Source organism: Vulpes lagopus, chromosome X (genome assembly GCF_018345385.1).
Source record: "Vulpes lagopus strain Blue_001 chromosome X, ASM1834538v1, whole genome shotgun sequence".
Taxonomy (NCBI): domain Eukaryota; kingdom Metazoa; phylum Chordata; class Mammalia; order Carnivora; family Canidae; genus Vulpes; species Vulpes lagopus.
In genome coordinates, this window is record NC_054848.1 from 118,016,961 (window position 1) to 118,032,206 (window position 15,246).

The following is a 15,246-nucleotide window of genomic DNA, read 5'->3' on the forward strand; positions in this document are numbered from 1 at the left end:
GATGGAACACTCCTCAATCCCATCATTCTGGAGGCTTTCTGGAGAAACTAAGTCACAGGCTCTGAGAGTTGGGAGGGACCAGGAAACAAGGAAGCTCACTTGTCATTCACTGTAGGAAGCACCCATGGCTTCCAAAGGACACTTGTGGAGAATTGTAGCCCCAGAGCATCAGCACCCCCCCCCCAAACAGGGCTCCCGGGGGAAGTGTCTGCACTGCTTTCATCCTTAGGCTACCGGCCAGCCAGAGCCCCTGGGCCTCAGGTGTCCCCATCTGTATGGATGTGAGAGCCCCCAGAATTCCGATCTTGGTTTCACGGTCTCTGGTGAGAACGCTGTCATTTCAAAGGCTAAAGTCAGAAAGGTGGGTGAATCGAGCTTCCAGAAACTATAGAAGAAGGTGCTTCTTGGAGTAGAGTGATAGGGGAAGGAGCATACACAGTAGAGCTCATTAACCTTTGAACCTTTAAGGTGGCTGAGTGCCTTCTTCTGGATGGCAGGCTGTCCCCACTCGAGTGGGGACACTCAAGTGGGGGGCGGGTGGGCTTGGAAAGGAGGCCGGGTTACCCTAGTTACATAAAGGTAGAAAACAAGCTCCCCCCCCTCCCCTCCCCCCCACTCCTTCCCACCCTCCTTGTGCTGTATGAAACAAGGCTTTGGATCCATTCCCTGCCATCCCCAGGAGCTGTTCCTTTGGAATCCCCTTCTGAGTCAGAATGCTCTCCTCCTGAGGGTCATGGGGGAAATAACTTCAGTCTGAATCTGGCAGAAATCCAGGAACCCTTTGTAGGCTTCTGTGTGTGAGTCCTGCCGGTCATCCGCCCCTGTGCCCATTTCCCACCTCCCATCCAATTAGAGCCCCTCTGCTTGATTAAGTGGTTGAATCTGTAAGGAGACCCTTCTCCCCCTGCAGTGGAGAGGAAGCATCCAGGGGATCCACCGGGGCTTACAGGGGGCACTGGCCTGTGGTGGTTGAGGGTGCAGCCGGCACAGCATCTGCCCTGGCCTGTTGGTGGGGGGGTGGGGGTTACCATGTGAGGCTCAGCTGTGTCAGGGGGCAGTGGGGGGCAGTGGGCAGGCCTAGCACACCCAGATGAAGCACTAGCCCTTCCACGAGCCCCCAGAGTTGGGCGAGGGCTTTGCAGCTTCCCGGGCATCAGCATGAAGCTTCTATAAAGGCAGCCCCAGAACATCCAGGGTCGTTGTCCTGCCTGAGGCCTGTCTGTGAATGTGGCAGCTTGGCCCTGCAAGGACTGGGAGGAGGGGGTGACAGGGAAGAAGCGGGGCCCCAGCCCTGCAGCAGTGACCACCATGGGAGCAGCCCCCCCAGGCTCACACAGCACTCAGGTGACGCTGCGCTGTCGATGTCACCCGGCACAATGGGAGCGAGCGCCATGACAACCGCAGCCCTAGAGAAATGAGTCATTTGACGCCCTGCTCCCTGGCCATGCTTCTGAAAAGCCACAGGTTGCCTGGGCCATCCTTCACAAGCGCCCATCACGAAGCAGCGACTTCGGCCATCACTTCCTCCTGGTCACCAAAAACATTTGTCATTTCCTGTTTGCTCCATTTTCCAGCGATTCTAATTGTCAGTGTCAAAAGGCAACAACTGTTTTCTTGGGGCTTATCTTTGGAGCACATTGATTCAGAACAAAGGATGGGGGCCTCCGTCTGCAAAACAAAGGAAGCAGCCTCCTGGGGAGGCCTCCTCTGCCAGGGCTGAGGACGGCGGAGCAGAGAGGGCTGCAGAGCCTCTGGGCGCCCGGCCCAGTGAAGGGGCTCCTGCCTGGTGGCCGTGGCCCAGGATGCCGGAGGCCCAGCGCGGCCCGGGTGGCAACGTGCTGTCTGAACTTGGGAGTGGCTGCGGCTGTCCCGCTGACCAGCGTTTCCCTTCAACTCGGGAAGCTCCGGATTCTGTGCTTCCTTGGATGAACACCGGCCAACAGCCCCTGGTCCCCGTAACTCTGCACTGTTTGAGAAGTGCTCTCTTTCATCTGGCCAGCACCACCCAGTTCCTCCACCCTTTGACCCCTGCCCCAGCCCAGCCTTCCCTTTGATTTCCCGTGCCCTTGCGGGGTCTCTCCTCCCTATTGCCTCCCCTTTGGACTCCTCCGCCCTGCCCTGCTTTTCCTTCAGTTGTGCCCTGTAGCCTCCACTTGACCCCTGCCCCCGACCCTTGCAAGACTGCATTGTTGCTGTTGGCCCAGCCAGCCACAGGAGCCTGTCCCCAGAAGCAGCTGGTCCCCAGGAGCAGGGGGCTGAAGAGGCTAGAGAGGCCGGGGCCCTGAGTCTGCTGTTGGGAGACGTTGTACTTCCTAGCTGGGTCACTTCCAGGATGTCATTCAACCTCTCTGAGCCTCAGCTGTCACAGCAGTAAGCCGGGGCCCTTGAGCTTCTGCCCCTATCCCCAGGGGCTGGTATAAGGGCCAAAGGGCAGAAGAGAAGTCAAAGGGCTGCCCCAGAGTGAAAGCCCTCCTGTCCCCACTGTCACAGGCAGAGCCTAGCTTCTGTGTCCCATTTCCTGCCTCAAATGGTCGTGTAACCGCCCCCCCCCCCCCACGGTCCTCAGTGGCCAGATCCCTAACTGGCATGACATAGCTGTGCCGACCGCGAAGATGATGGGAAAGGACAGGGTGCGGGCAGTTCAGTACAGTGAGCATGCCTGGGCTGGCCCTGGGCCCTCAAGCTCCAGCAGGAAGAGGGCAGCTCCCCACCACCCCAGGTGTGGCCGGTCCCAGCGCAGGGGAGCAAGGGCCCAGACAGGAAGCAGGCTAAGGACAGGACGGTGCAATGGCTTCTGGTGTAGTCTGTCCTCTGCCTTTGGCAGGAATAGAGGCCGGGAACTGCCACCAGGCCTGGGAGCCCAGCACTGTCCCAGGTGCCAGTCCTCCACCTGCCCGGCCCACCCCAGCCCCACTGGGGGCAGAAAAGCAGGCCCTGCCGGGCAGCCCATGTTATAGATCAGGTCCTCCAGCATCTGGGGCCCATGGGGCGGTGGGGGGAATGCAGCTCAACAAGGGGCCTAAGGGATGGGGGGGTCCTCCCATAGGGAGCTGCCTTGGTTGTCAGCACACTATGCAGCGGGCTTCCCGAGAAGGGGACAGAGATGGCAGTGGGTGAGCACCACAGCGGGAGTGAGACCGGGGTCCTGGTCACAGCCTGAGGCCATCCCCTCCTGGCTGAGGGTCTCCGGGCCAGCGGAGCCTCGCGGCCCTCCCCTGGGCCTCTGCTGGCTGTGTCCTCCAGCCACTCCCGGACTCCGTGCTGGCTCCTCCCCCAGCCCACTGGCTGCCCCCGCGATGGAGACAGGAAGCTCGTCCCGATTGCCCCTGCCACAGGCAGGCAGGAGAATGGAGGGAAGTTGGCAGTGGGTGGCTACTCTGGGGGGCAGACAATGCGTTTATCTGACCGTGTGATCGTCCTCCCGTTCATGCCAAGACCACCCAGAACGAGCCTGGGCCCTTTCCCTGTGACAGCCCCACAGAGGCTGGGCTCCCACCACCACGTAGCCCAGGGTCTGCACTGCCCCAGCCACGGCATCCTGGTTTGCTCAGCCATTCGTGGTCTGGGCTGTTCCGGGGCCGAGCCCTATCCCTCTCACTTAGTGTCCTCGGAATGCAGCCAGTTCCTCTGGGTCTCCCTGAGACTGGCGTGCCCGGACTCTGGCCAGCACTGTAGACATGGTCTGGCCAAGGCAGAGGAGTGCAGGACTGTCACCTCCCTCCTTCTACATACTCTGCTTCTATTAATGCAGCCTAATGTTACATTTGCTCTTTTGGTGACACATCTCACTGCTGACCCATCCTGAGCAGAAGGACATCCAAAATGCCTGAACCTTTTCTCTGTGTGCTCTTGCTGTTAAGCTCTGTCTCTCCTGCCCCATCCTATGCTGTCGCAGTTGATTTTTTAACCCAGGTGCAGAATCTTACTTTTGTTTATACCTGTGGAATTTTGCTCGGGAGGGCGGGGCATGCATGCAAGTGTGTGTTGATGTGTTCACTCATGCTTTCTGCTACACCAAAGCCAAGTCCTGGGCCCCCACGCAGCAATCCCAAGGCCGACTTTCTTGGTAGCCACTATCTAACACGTCTTTCTCATCTTCCGTTTAGCAAGAGAAGCAGAGATCAGGTCTTATGGCAATGACCCCTGAACAGCGGAGTGCGTATATTGCCCAACAGATGAGTCAATTTCAAGGTAAGCTATTAAGGTCATTGCTTTTAAAGGGGCAGGCCAGGGGCTGTCGGGGGGCGGTCGGCTCAGTTCAACAGCACACTGAAAGCTTCGGTCGGATCCCAACTGAAAGCCGGCTTTTAATGACTCTAAAGTCACTGCTTGATTTGAGAGACTGAACTGAGTCCAGCCCCTCAAAGCAGTTACCCTCAAAAGGAGAAAGGCACACACCTTCATGGTTCTCAGCAGGTCCGCCCCACCTCCCCAGCCGCCGCCGACTGACCTTCCATTCGAAAAGTGCCCGAGCCGTCTCTCAGGTGTGGGTAGTGGAACAGGGGTTGGGGACCCTCTTCCTCCAAGAGTCTGCGGCAGGGGCCCCCAGAGCCTCCCCAGGTAGCAGGGGTCCCTATGCCACCCTCCACCAAGGCAGCTCTGAATGTAGTAAACACAGATGGGCCGGGGATAGAGCAGTTAACAAAAATGTCAGGTGCAGCCCCCCACTTCGTGGAGCTTCCAGACTAGCCAGGGACAGTTGTGTTAAGCAGTCCCTCCCAGCCAGTGGAGTGACACTGGGCCAGGCCAAGAGTGCTCTAGCGCAGGGCTCTGGGGAGGCTGCTTGCCCTCCAGCGAGCTCTCAGCATCTTCATTTTAGCCCAGTGCCACCTCCATTCTCCTGCAAAAACCCCTGCTCCTTTGGGCCTGACGCCAGCTGAATGTCCCACGTGCCCGAGCTGGAGTGGCACATAGGGCCTGCTTTGGCTGCAGTAACAGGATAGACAAGTTCCAGGAAGGCCAGCGGCAAGGAGTGGACATCCGTCAAGGCGTGTGCAGTGCCAGGCCTGCGGACAGAGTACCAAATATAAAAACGGACCCAGACCCTGGCCTTACAGAGCTTACCATCTACCTGAAAACTCAGACCAATAAGCTGGCAGTTTCAGGACAGTGTGATCTTCTCTTGGTGCGTGTGTTTTGGGGGCGAGCTGGGGCGCAGACCCGGGGAGTCTGGGAGGGCTGCCCAGAAGAACCACAGTCCCAGTGGCAGAGGGCGGGGGGAAGAAGGGCAGTTTCAAAGAGTCGAGGAGCCAAGGGCAGAAGGCAGGAGGCTGGAGCGGAGCCAGGAGCTCCCTGACAGCAGCTGTGGCCCACGTTGAGGGTGACTGTGGCACTGACCCCCCCAATTCTTTCTTTCTGTAGCCGTCCAAGAACAAGTCACCTCCAAGTGTAGCCAGACCAAGGCAAGCCCCCCATCCAGTCAGCCCATGATGCCACCCAGAGGTGGGCTCCTTCTGAAAAACCTGAGTCCAACAATGATCCCACCCACTAGGCACCAGAGCCGTGAGGGCAGGGGCCTGGCCTCACCGACTCCGGGCAAGCAGCAAGAAATTTTCCACTGCAGCCCCCCGTTTCCCATAGCCTCACACGCAGGCCAGAACCCCTTGGGCGGCCTCGGCCCCGGCTGCCGCCGGCTGCAGATTCCCAAGACCTCCCCCTCAGAAGCGCCCCTGCCTGGGTTCTGCCCCAGACCCCCGGGCAGCCAGTCCCCGAGTCCCCACCAGCTCAGACAGCCCCGTGTGCCAAGAATGCCCACAGCGCTTAACAGTGTGGCGTGGGCGGTGGCGGTCACCAGGGGGCCTCCCCTGGGCCATGTAGATGATAACGACCCGCAGCACTTTGAGAGCAACTCTGTCTTGGCCCAGGCACCCACTAGAGTCCCCCTGGTAGCCCCCGCATTTCCATCGCAGGCAGGTGGGCCCCCCAATCAGGTGGCCCCAGGAGGCAGGCCCAGCCAGAAGGTGAACCCTGCTCTGCTCAACCCCTGCTTCGGCCTGCTGGGCAATCAGAGCCCTCGCCAGAGCCCTGTGCGGGGTCCTGTGCCTGTGCTCAGTGCCACCAAGTCCCCCCAGCAGGGCCTGGCCAGCTTTGCTCCCCTGAGTCCCATACAGGGCATTGAGCCGCCCAGCTATGTGGCCGCCGCCGCCACCGCCGCCGCTGCCGCCGCCTATGCCATTGCCGCCAGCCAGTCCCCAGGTCCCCTTGGCAGAATGGGTGCCCCTCCCGAGCTGCCACCCTACGGCTTTTTGCCCCCGCCCCAGCCCCCCCTCGATGGCCTGATCTCACCCCCGGACTGCAGTGAGGCGGATTTCATCGAAGATCTCTTGAAAGGCCCCAGCGTGAGCCTAGAGGAAGGCTGGGTGTGCAACCTGAGGCTGATCGATGACATTCTGGAAGAGCACGCCGCTGCCACTGAGGCCGGCGCCCCCGAGGCTGCCGCCCGGAGCCCCGGGGGACTTTAAGTGCCCGCAGAAACCCCCGCGTCCACGCCGCCTTAGGCCGGGCGCGGAGCCTCCGCAAATTCACAACCGGCCACACGCCCTTTCCTCATCGCAGTGCGCGTGGCATCCGCCTGTGCTCATCCCTCTCTCTACCTGTGACAAAATGGAAAGCTGGTGATTTTTCAAGCTACCTGTACATATTTGAAAATTTTGTAAATGGTTTTCCTAAACGTTAATGACAGAAGTATTTATACTTCATTTTGTGACTTTGTAAATAAAGTGACGGCTTTTGTTTTAGTAGAGTTGTGTTTATTATGCATTGTTTGTGTTTATTATACATTGTTGCAAATAATGCAGGCTGTGTTCTCTGGTCCAGCTCCCTTGTTAAGCTCAGCGCTCCCTTCGAAGCCAGGTGGTTGAGTCCGCTTGTGGTTTTGATGCAGTGAGAAGTGGATGTGATCAAGAGGCGGTGTCCAAAGTGACAAACGCCAAATAGAAAACCCTTGGCCAATTATTGCTATTTTCTCTAAAAATTCTATCGTCTTGTGTGATTCTTAAACTCTCTTGCAAGCCTGTCAAGTCTCCGCTGGCTCTTAACTGATGCGTATATTAGGGCAAGCTTTACAAGTGCCCCTCGGAGGAAATTTGCCCCGAGCCTAAGAGTTCTGCAGATTTGGGAGGCGCGTAGAGAGGGCCTGTGAGCTGAACACGGCCGCTGTCCACCTTGAGGATCCAGAGCGTCCTCCCTTTATCATTCAGACAGAGAACCCCCCAGGCTCGCACTTCTGCAGTGGCACTTTGCAGGGCGGAGGTGAGATGCTCCTGGTTTAAAGCCTCTCAGTATTTGTTTTCATGTAAGGTCTGTGGTTGGGGGGTGGGTGGGGGGGAGTCTGTAAACATTAATAGTTGACTTGGGCTTTGTCTTTGATGGTTTTTATCTGCGAATTATTGTCATGTATATTTAAGTGTCTGTTATAGAAAAGCCACACCCACTGTCCTGTAAACTTTTCCTCAGTGCCCAGACTTGTGTAATCACGTTTTAATTGCCACCTCCTATTTCGCCTCTATATTTGAAATCTGGCGTCTGTTTCAAGCCAGCGCGTTTTTTCTTTGTACTGTAATAAACGGCCAGGAGAAAAGTGCCTCTATGTTTTCATTTATCAGGGGGGCATTCGTTGCATACGAACCCGTGTCAGCTAAGTCTACTGGTTGGTGTCTCTGGTTCTTTCAAGAGGCCACCCGGTGTCCTGTGCATCGGGAAGATGAGTCACGGAGGGCCAAGGGGTAAGAAGTGTGTGAGGTGTGAACTGTCCTGGGCTCGCAGCACAGCAGGAAAGCACGTCATTTTTTTTTAACCCTGTCCCTTCATTTTACAGAGAAGGAACCAGAGGCTGCTGAAGTCACTGCACTGGTGGCAGGGGGCAGGGGGCAGGGGGCGAGTTGCACCACCAATGCAGACTCTCTGCACCCCATCCTCTTTCCACTGACAGAGTGACAGACCCAATGAAAGATCCCGATCACTCCCATGTAAGGGACACCCATACGGGGCGGGGGGCGGGGTGTGGGGCGCTGGGGCAGGCGGCATGTCAGCTGCAGGGGAGACTCAAGTCCTGTCGATTCGCCACGGCGGCCCGGGAGAGGAGGGACTAGCCGCCTCCCCTCCATCTCCTCTGCCGAAGCCCAGGCTTTACCCAACTCGATTCGTCCTGAGGGCGGAGCGGGAGGGGCGCCGTGGGCCTGCGGTGCCAGGGGCGCCAGGGGCTCTGAGCTCCGCTTCAGGTCCAGGACCGCAGTGCGAGGGGCGTGGCCGCCACGGTTGCCCCGCCCCCGACGACCCCGCCCCTTCCGGAGCCCCGCCTCCTGGCGTCTCGGCGCGGCGCCTTCAGTCCGCACCTGCGGCCCCAGGCCGGCGCCCTCACGTCCCCGCCGGGTGATTGCGCTTTCAACCAACGGGGGCTCGTGTGACCGCACCCTCGGGCCGCCCCCTCACGGCAACAGCGTGGCTTCCACGGAGCTTCATGGGGAAGCTCATTCAGAAGGGGTCCCCAAGAGGCCGGCCGGTAGCCAGGGTGCGGGTGGCACGTCCTCAAAGGCAGCAGGGGCGCTACGGGGGAGGGCCCTGCCGTGCGCGCCAGAAGCGCTGCTTGGGATCCTTTGTGGTGCACACTGATCCCCGAACTGGCTGGGGGAGCCCGCGCCCTCATCCTGGAGGCACTGGGCGTTCCGCCGCAATGCCATCCTTCGGGGGCCGACGGAGGCGCCACACTAGGCATCCCGTCCTGCCCAGCGGGGCCGACCCTGCCCCAGGACGGTGCCGCCTGCCACCGTTCCCAAGAGCTGTGACGGGGGGCGAGGCTGGCGGGGTGGCAGCGGCCTGGGCAGCGAGTGGGCTGGAGGGCGGTGCGCGCCGCGGTTGCTCCGAAGCCCTGCCCTTGGCTCCCACAGCGCCCTCCTGCTTCTCACAGAGCCCTCAGCTCCAGCCATGGCCTTAGTCCCTCCATCCCTACCCTCACCCCCAAGCTGAGCAAGGAGTCAGCTTGGGTTGGGGAGCCTCACTGGGGCTCCCGGTGTTACCTCAGGTGCCAGGCTCAGACAGGCCCCGGCTTTACCTGAGGGCCATGCGGGGGCCCAGGGACCCTCTCTCCTGTCCCCTCCTCCAATGGGTGCGGGGACTTCAGGGATTGGGCCCGGTGCCCTTCCCAATTCTGTTGGACCCACCTACCCGGTGACTTGCTCACAGCCAGCCAGTTAAGGGGCTGAGCCCCTGTAGATCCCCGAACCCAGCCCTCCCAGTCAGGCCTCCTCAGCCTTCCAGAAGGCCACTCTGCTGGCCACCTGAGCCCCCAAAGCAAAGCCGAGCTCACCCACGACTGGCTCCACCTTGCCCCCAGAGGGCTCACTGCCCACCCCAGCCAGCCGCCAGGTGGAGGCTGAACCAGCAGGGGCGGCAGTATGGACGGCTCCTGAACATCTCCTGCCACCTGACCCCAGCAAGGTCCCAGGGCACCCAGAGGTCCTTCCCCTGTTCCCCCAGCATGGCTGTCCCAGGCTTCTCCCTGGAAGTAACAGTTCCCACCATCCATCACAGCTCAGCTGCCCTCTCTTGTATACCTTCAGCCTCTACTCTGCTGGATTCTTCCCAGGGGCTGCCATGTGCAGCCATGTCCCCAGCCAGTCCCCAGCCCAAATATCACAGCCAGCGAGCTGCCTCCCACTCCTCAGCCCAGAGCCACCCAGCCCCAGCGCCTGCTCCTTCCCCTTGGCGCACCACATCCTCCTGGCCATGAGTGCAATGATGGCTCTTGTTCTTTTTTTTCCTGTGGCTTTTGTTCTTTCAGTCCTCATGGATTTGCCCCTCAACAGCACTGGCCTCTCCTTCCTTCCAGAAAAACATTGCCCCTTGGACCGTGGGAGCCCCAGGCCCCTGGATTCTTCCTCCCCCTGGCCTGCAGCCTAGGCCTCTCCTGCTCTGATGTCTGTTCAGTCCTGCCCCTCTGTTAGGAGACACTGCTCCTTCATGACTTCCTCTCACTCGAGTAGGACTTCTTCCCCCTTTCCTGCCCTTCTCCTGGGCAGACACATGAGTTTTGAGCCTGCGTCCCAGCATCCCAGCATCCCAGCATCTTGATGGCCTAGTGTAGTTGAGGCCCTAAGTTTCTTTTTTTTTTTTTCATTATAAAAATCATATAAGCTTTTATTATTTACAGGCCCTAAGTTTCAATCCCCGGGAGAATGCTATTGGACTGGGTCCCCCATTGGGCTGAAACCCCCCCCAGGCCCCTTGAAAAAAGAGGAAAATAGTTTAGAGTCCTCTAGATGCCTCCCAAGACAGTTTAGAGTCCTCTGGATGCCTCCCAAGACAGTTCTCTCCCTCATCCTGCTTCGGACAACAACAATCTTGGTCGGAGTCCCTCACAGACCACTGGCCTGTGCACATCCTTCCCACAGCAGCACAGAAGGGACCACCATCCCTCCCTCCGCGCCCTATCCCATCACCCCCTCCCAACCCTGGGGCCAACCCCAGTAAAAGTCCTAAAAATCCCCTGGTAGCTTCATGAGACCCCAGGGCTTCCCTCCTTCCCTAGAACAGGGTGAGGCCCCTGAAGGTCTCAAGACCAAGGTCCATCAATAAGGTACTATCTCTCATTTGCCACTCAGCCTCGGATGTCAGAGGAATCTGCCAGTGGACATGGGGTTCTGAAGGTGTTCATGGCTTCTCCAGCCTGTGGCCATTCAGCGACTCACGAAGCAGGCTTATGCTGGGCACAGGGAGGTAGACTGACATGGTCCCCAGCCTCATGGAGTGATTTACTTTTCCCCCAATAAATACAGGGTGTGTCAAGGGGTAGATCCATCAGGGTTACAGCACAGAACAAGACCAGTGGGAGCTATACGTGTGGTGTGTGTCTGTGTGTGTCCGTGTGCCTGTGTGCGTGTTAGTCAGGGTTCTCCAAAGAAACAGAACCAATAGGATGGAGATAATATCTCTATATATCTATATATAGAGATACATGGATATAGATAGATAGGGAGATATATATATATATATATATATATACACACACACACAGAGAGAGAGAGAGAGAGAGAAAGAGAGTTATTACAAGGAATCAGGTCACACGATTCTGGAGGCTGAGCAGTCCCACAATCTGCCATCTGCAAGCTAAAGACCCAGGACAGCCAGTACTGCGGTTCGCTCTGAGTCTAAAGTCAGAAGAAGAGGAGACGAGACGTCCCAGCTCAAACAGTGGGGCAGGGAAAAAAAGGGGGGCTAAATCCACCTTTCTGTGGCTTTTGTTCTATTCGGGTCCTCACCAGATTGGAAGATGCCCACCCACGTCGGGGAGGGCCATCTGCTAACTGAGTCCACTGATTCAAGTGTTGATGTCATCCAGAAACACCCTCACAGACACACTCAGGAACAAGGCTTAATCCGGGCACCCCATGGCCCAGTCAAGGTGACACATAGAATTAAACAGCATCTACACCTGTGGCCCTTGAACAACACCAGCTTGAATTCTGTGGGTCCTCTTATACGTAGATTTTCCCCCAATAAATACAGTATGGTCCTGTAAATATATTTTCTCTTGCTTATGATCTTCTTAATAACATTTCCTTCTCTCTAGCCTACTTCATGTTAAGAATGCAGCGTAGAATACATACAACATACAAAACACATGTTAACCCACTTGCTGTTATCAGGAAGGCTTCCAGTTGCTAGTAGGCTATCAGGACTCAAATCTGGGGAGAGTCAAAAGCTATACATGAATTTTTTTAAAGATTTTATTTATGGGATCCCTGGGTGGCACAGCGGTTTGGCGCCTGCCTTTGGCCCAGGGCGCGATCCTGGAGACCCGGGATCGAATCCCACGTCGGGCTTCCGGTGCATGGAGCCTGCTTCTCCCTCTGCCTGTGTCTCTGCCTCTCTCTCTCTCTCCCTGTGTGACTATCATAAATAAATAAAAAAATTAAAAAAAAAAAGATTTTATTTATTTATTCATGAGAGACACACAGAGACAGGCAGAGACACAGGCAGAGGGAGAAGCGGTCTCCCCGCTGGGAGCCCGATGCGGGACTCGATCCCAGGACCCTGTCCCAAAGGCAGATGCTCAACCACTGGGCCACCTAGGTGCCCTCCATACATGGATTTTTCAACTGCACAAGGGGTTGCCCCCCCAACCCCTGTGTTGTTCATGGGTCAACCGTATCGCATCTACTATTTCTGTCTCTTTGTCTCTCTCAATGTGGCCCTTGATACAGGACAAGACAGATGAGCCAGCAGAAAGGAAATAGAAGAATACATGGGAATTAAGTCAAGGAACAAGGTGACATTTCAAATCAGTGAGGGATACTCGACACGTGGTGTTGGAAAAATCGACTAGCCATTTGAACAATGATAAATCAGGATCCTCTACCTCACTCCTGACATCAAGATAAATTCAGATGACTCAAGGATTATCATAGAAAAAAGAACCCATAAAAGCACTATAAGAAAACAAGGGTGGATATTTTTACAACATGGGGTAGATCAAGCTGCTTCTCCAATCATGACACAAAACCCAGAATCCACAAAGGAAAAGGCTGATGAAATCGCCCACAGAAAATATAGAAACTTGCATACAGAAAAACACACCACAAAAGTCAAAAGATAAAGGACGTATTTTAAAAAAAATTTTTTTTGGGGGGGGGAGACATGACAGCCAAAGGCTGATATACCTACAACTTATATAATAAATAAAGGCAGTAGATTGTCTACAAAAAGAAAAGTGCCAGAATCTCGTAACAATTTTATTCACAGTAACCCAAACCTGCCAGCAACCTGGGCACCTACCAATAGGAGGATGGGTAAACAAACTGGTCTGTCAGTACAATTCCAAACTACTCATCTGCACAAATAATAGTCCTCAGCAATAAGAGGCAATAACAGTAACTGATAACAAGCTACGATGTGGATAAATTTCAAATGCATTATGCTGAGAGAGAGAAAGAAGCCAGACGCAAAGCATATGCACTGCATGATTCCATCTGGATGAAGTGCTAAATTAGGGGCGCCCGGGTAGCTCAGTGGGTTAAGCGTCCAACTCCTGATCTCAGAGGCTTGAGAGGGAGCCCCATGTCAGACTCTGTGCTGGGTGTGGATCCTGCTTGACATTCCCGCTCTCTGCCTCTCCCGCTGCCTCTCCCCCACCCCTGCTGAAAAATATAGAAGTCAATAAAATAAAAAAAATAATAAAGTGCTAAAATAGACAAAAGTGATCTATGGTGAAAAAAAATCAGAACCAGAGGAGCCGGGGATCCCTGGGTGGCCCAGTGGTTTAGCGCCCAGGGTGTGATCCTGGAGACCCGGGATCAAATCCCACATCAGGCTCCATGCATGGGGCCTGCTTCTCCCTCTGCCTGTGTCTCTGTCTCTCTCTCTCTTTCTCTCTGTGTCTCTCATGAATAAATAAATAAAATCTTAAAAAAAAAAAAGAACCGGGGGATCCTCCAGGGCAGGTATGGGGCTTGGCAGAAGAGGGGCACAAGGGAACTTTCTGGGGTGATGGTAATTTTTTTTCCTAAATTCTTTTTTTTCCATTTGAGACAGAGAGAGGGGGCAGAGAAAGAGGGAGAGAGAATCTTAAGCAGGCTCCACACTCAGCGTGGAGCCAGGGCAGATGAAGGGGGCGCGCGGGTGTCCATACCATGACCGTGAGATTCCGACCTGAGTGGAAATCAGGAGTCAGATGCTTAACCAGCTGAGCCCCCCCCCCCCCGCCCACCAGGCGCCCTGGTAAATTGTCTGTCTTGACGGGGGTGTGGGTGGAATGGCTGTACGCATTGCCAAAACTCAGAAAATGGTGCGTCTGAGATCTGGACATCTCACTGTAAGTGAATTTTACCTAAAGTAGAAAAATCTTAAACAGATATTGGACTCAAATTAATGATCTGCGGGAGTGCTTAGGCGTGAAGTGTACTCATGTCTGGAACTTACTTGGAAACACACACAAAGCGATGATTGATGGATGGATAGAGGGAAGGGTAGAGAGATGTGGTAAAGCAAATAGAGGAGCGTGTTAATAATAGAATCTGGGAGGCGGTCTGTGAAGATTCAATGTACATTTCTTCAGACTTTCCTGATTGCTTGAAAATCTCCACACTAAAAAATTGGGGGGGAAATATTTTTTTAAGTGCAGAGGTGCTTTTCAAGTACAAGCACAGCAATTTTAGGTGGAAGGAGAAGGCCACAGAGACCAAGTGTACGCTTGGGAGGAGGAAGGGGAATGGAGCCTGATTTTCCCACAGCCTCTTTTCCAGAAGCCAGTGTAGCTTAATACAAAACCACAGGGAGCTCATAGCCACTCTCTACGTGCAACGACCAGACAGCTTGGTCTTATCTCACCCTATTCTGACAACATTTTGCAGAGACTGCTTGCTCAAACCGTGGTTCGCCTGTTTTACTCACCTCCATCGTCTGTTTTCTCAGTATTTTGAAACTGTTCTTTGTAAAATTTTCCACTTGCATCCCTCTTAGTCCTTTGCCTTCTGTAGGTGCTCCAGAAAAAAATAAAATAAAATGAAAATAGAGCTTTTTCAAATCAGGCAGAAAATAATTAAGTCCCCGATGAGGAGGAAATTAGCATAAGGCATCCAAGTTGCCAGTGATCACCGATGACGCTCTGTCGTTTCTATCGGATTGACCCCAGATGTGCCAGGTGGTGGCAGCCGGTGGAGATGGAGCAGGGGCACGCAGGCCCTCTCTCTCCTTCGCGGGGTGGGGGGCATGTGCACACCATGGCTGTGGGGACACTTGGTGAGTCTCCGGCAAAGTTCCCACTTGGGCCACGAGTCAACCACCTGGAGGTCTTGAAGAAATACATCAACGTGGGCCCTGACCTCGAGAACAGCATCGAGAGGGGCGAGAGCCCGGGAATCTGCATTTGACGCTCCAGGGTGGAGGTTAACCAGCTGGGCCCTCAACAGGAGGGGACTCTGTTACCGAGAAAACTTGCAAGAGCGTCAAAGATGTGTGCGCAGAATGGCTGATTGCAGCATTGTTTGACCGAACTGAAATTAGAAACGACCCAAGTGTCCAAAATAGAGGCTGGCGAAAGCCAGTCAGTGATGTTGCCGTGGAAAGGCACACAGGCTTCCTATGCATCGCGAGTGTGGACTCTGCTGCCCAAACGAGCCTGGACTCCTTTCCGGGCCAACTTATACCAACTTGAGAGCCTCGAGCGTCACTCTCCTGGCCAGCCCCAGTGATCCCAGACGAGCTTCAGGCTGTGACCGGACCTCCAGGGGGCCACCACAGACGTGCAACCCA

At 55.6% G+C, this 15,246-nt stretch overlaps 2 protein-coding genes across 6 annotated transcripts in view; both read left to right on the plus strand.

The window, feature by feature from the left end:
• The window catches only part of LOC121482971 (mastermind-like domain-containing protein 1), a 119,527-nt gene extending 111,948 nt beyond the window's left edge, over positions 1-7,579 (plus strand). For all 5 annotated transcript variants that reach the window (XM_041741152.1, XM_041741151.1, XM_041741150.1 and 2 more), the window contains 2 exons: positions 4,107-4,191; positions 5,362-7,579. In XM_041741152.1, coding sequence (XP_041597086.1) covers positions 4,107-4,147 — 41 coding nt within the window. In that variant the 3' untranslated portion in view covers positions 4,148-4,191; positions 5,362-7,579. The remainder of the gene's footprint in view (positions 1-4,106; positions 4,192-5,361) is intronic.
• LOC121482701 (nascent polypeptide-associated complex subunit alpha, muscle-specific form-like) lies at positions 5,475-6,461 on the plus strand. Its single transcript, XM_041740510.1, has one exon. It carries the CDS (start codon positions 5,475-5,477, stop codon positions 6,459-6,461), a length of 987 nt encoding a protein of 328 aa, XP_041596444.1.
• Positions 7,580-15,246: the final 7,667 nt, after the last annotated feature.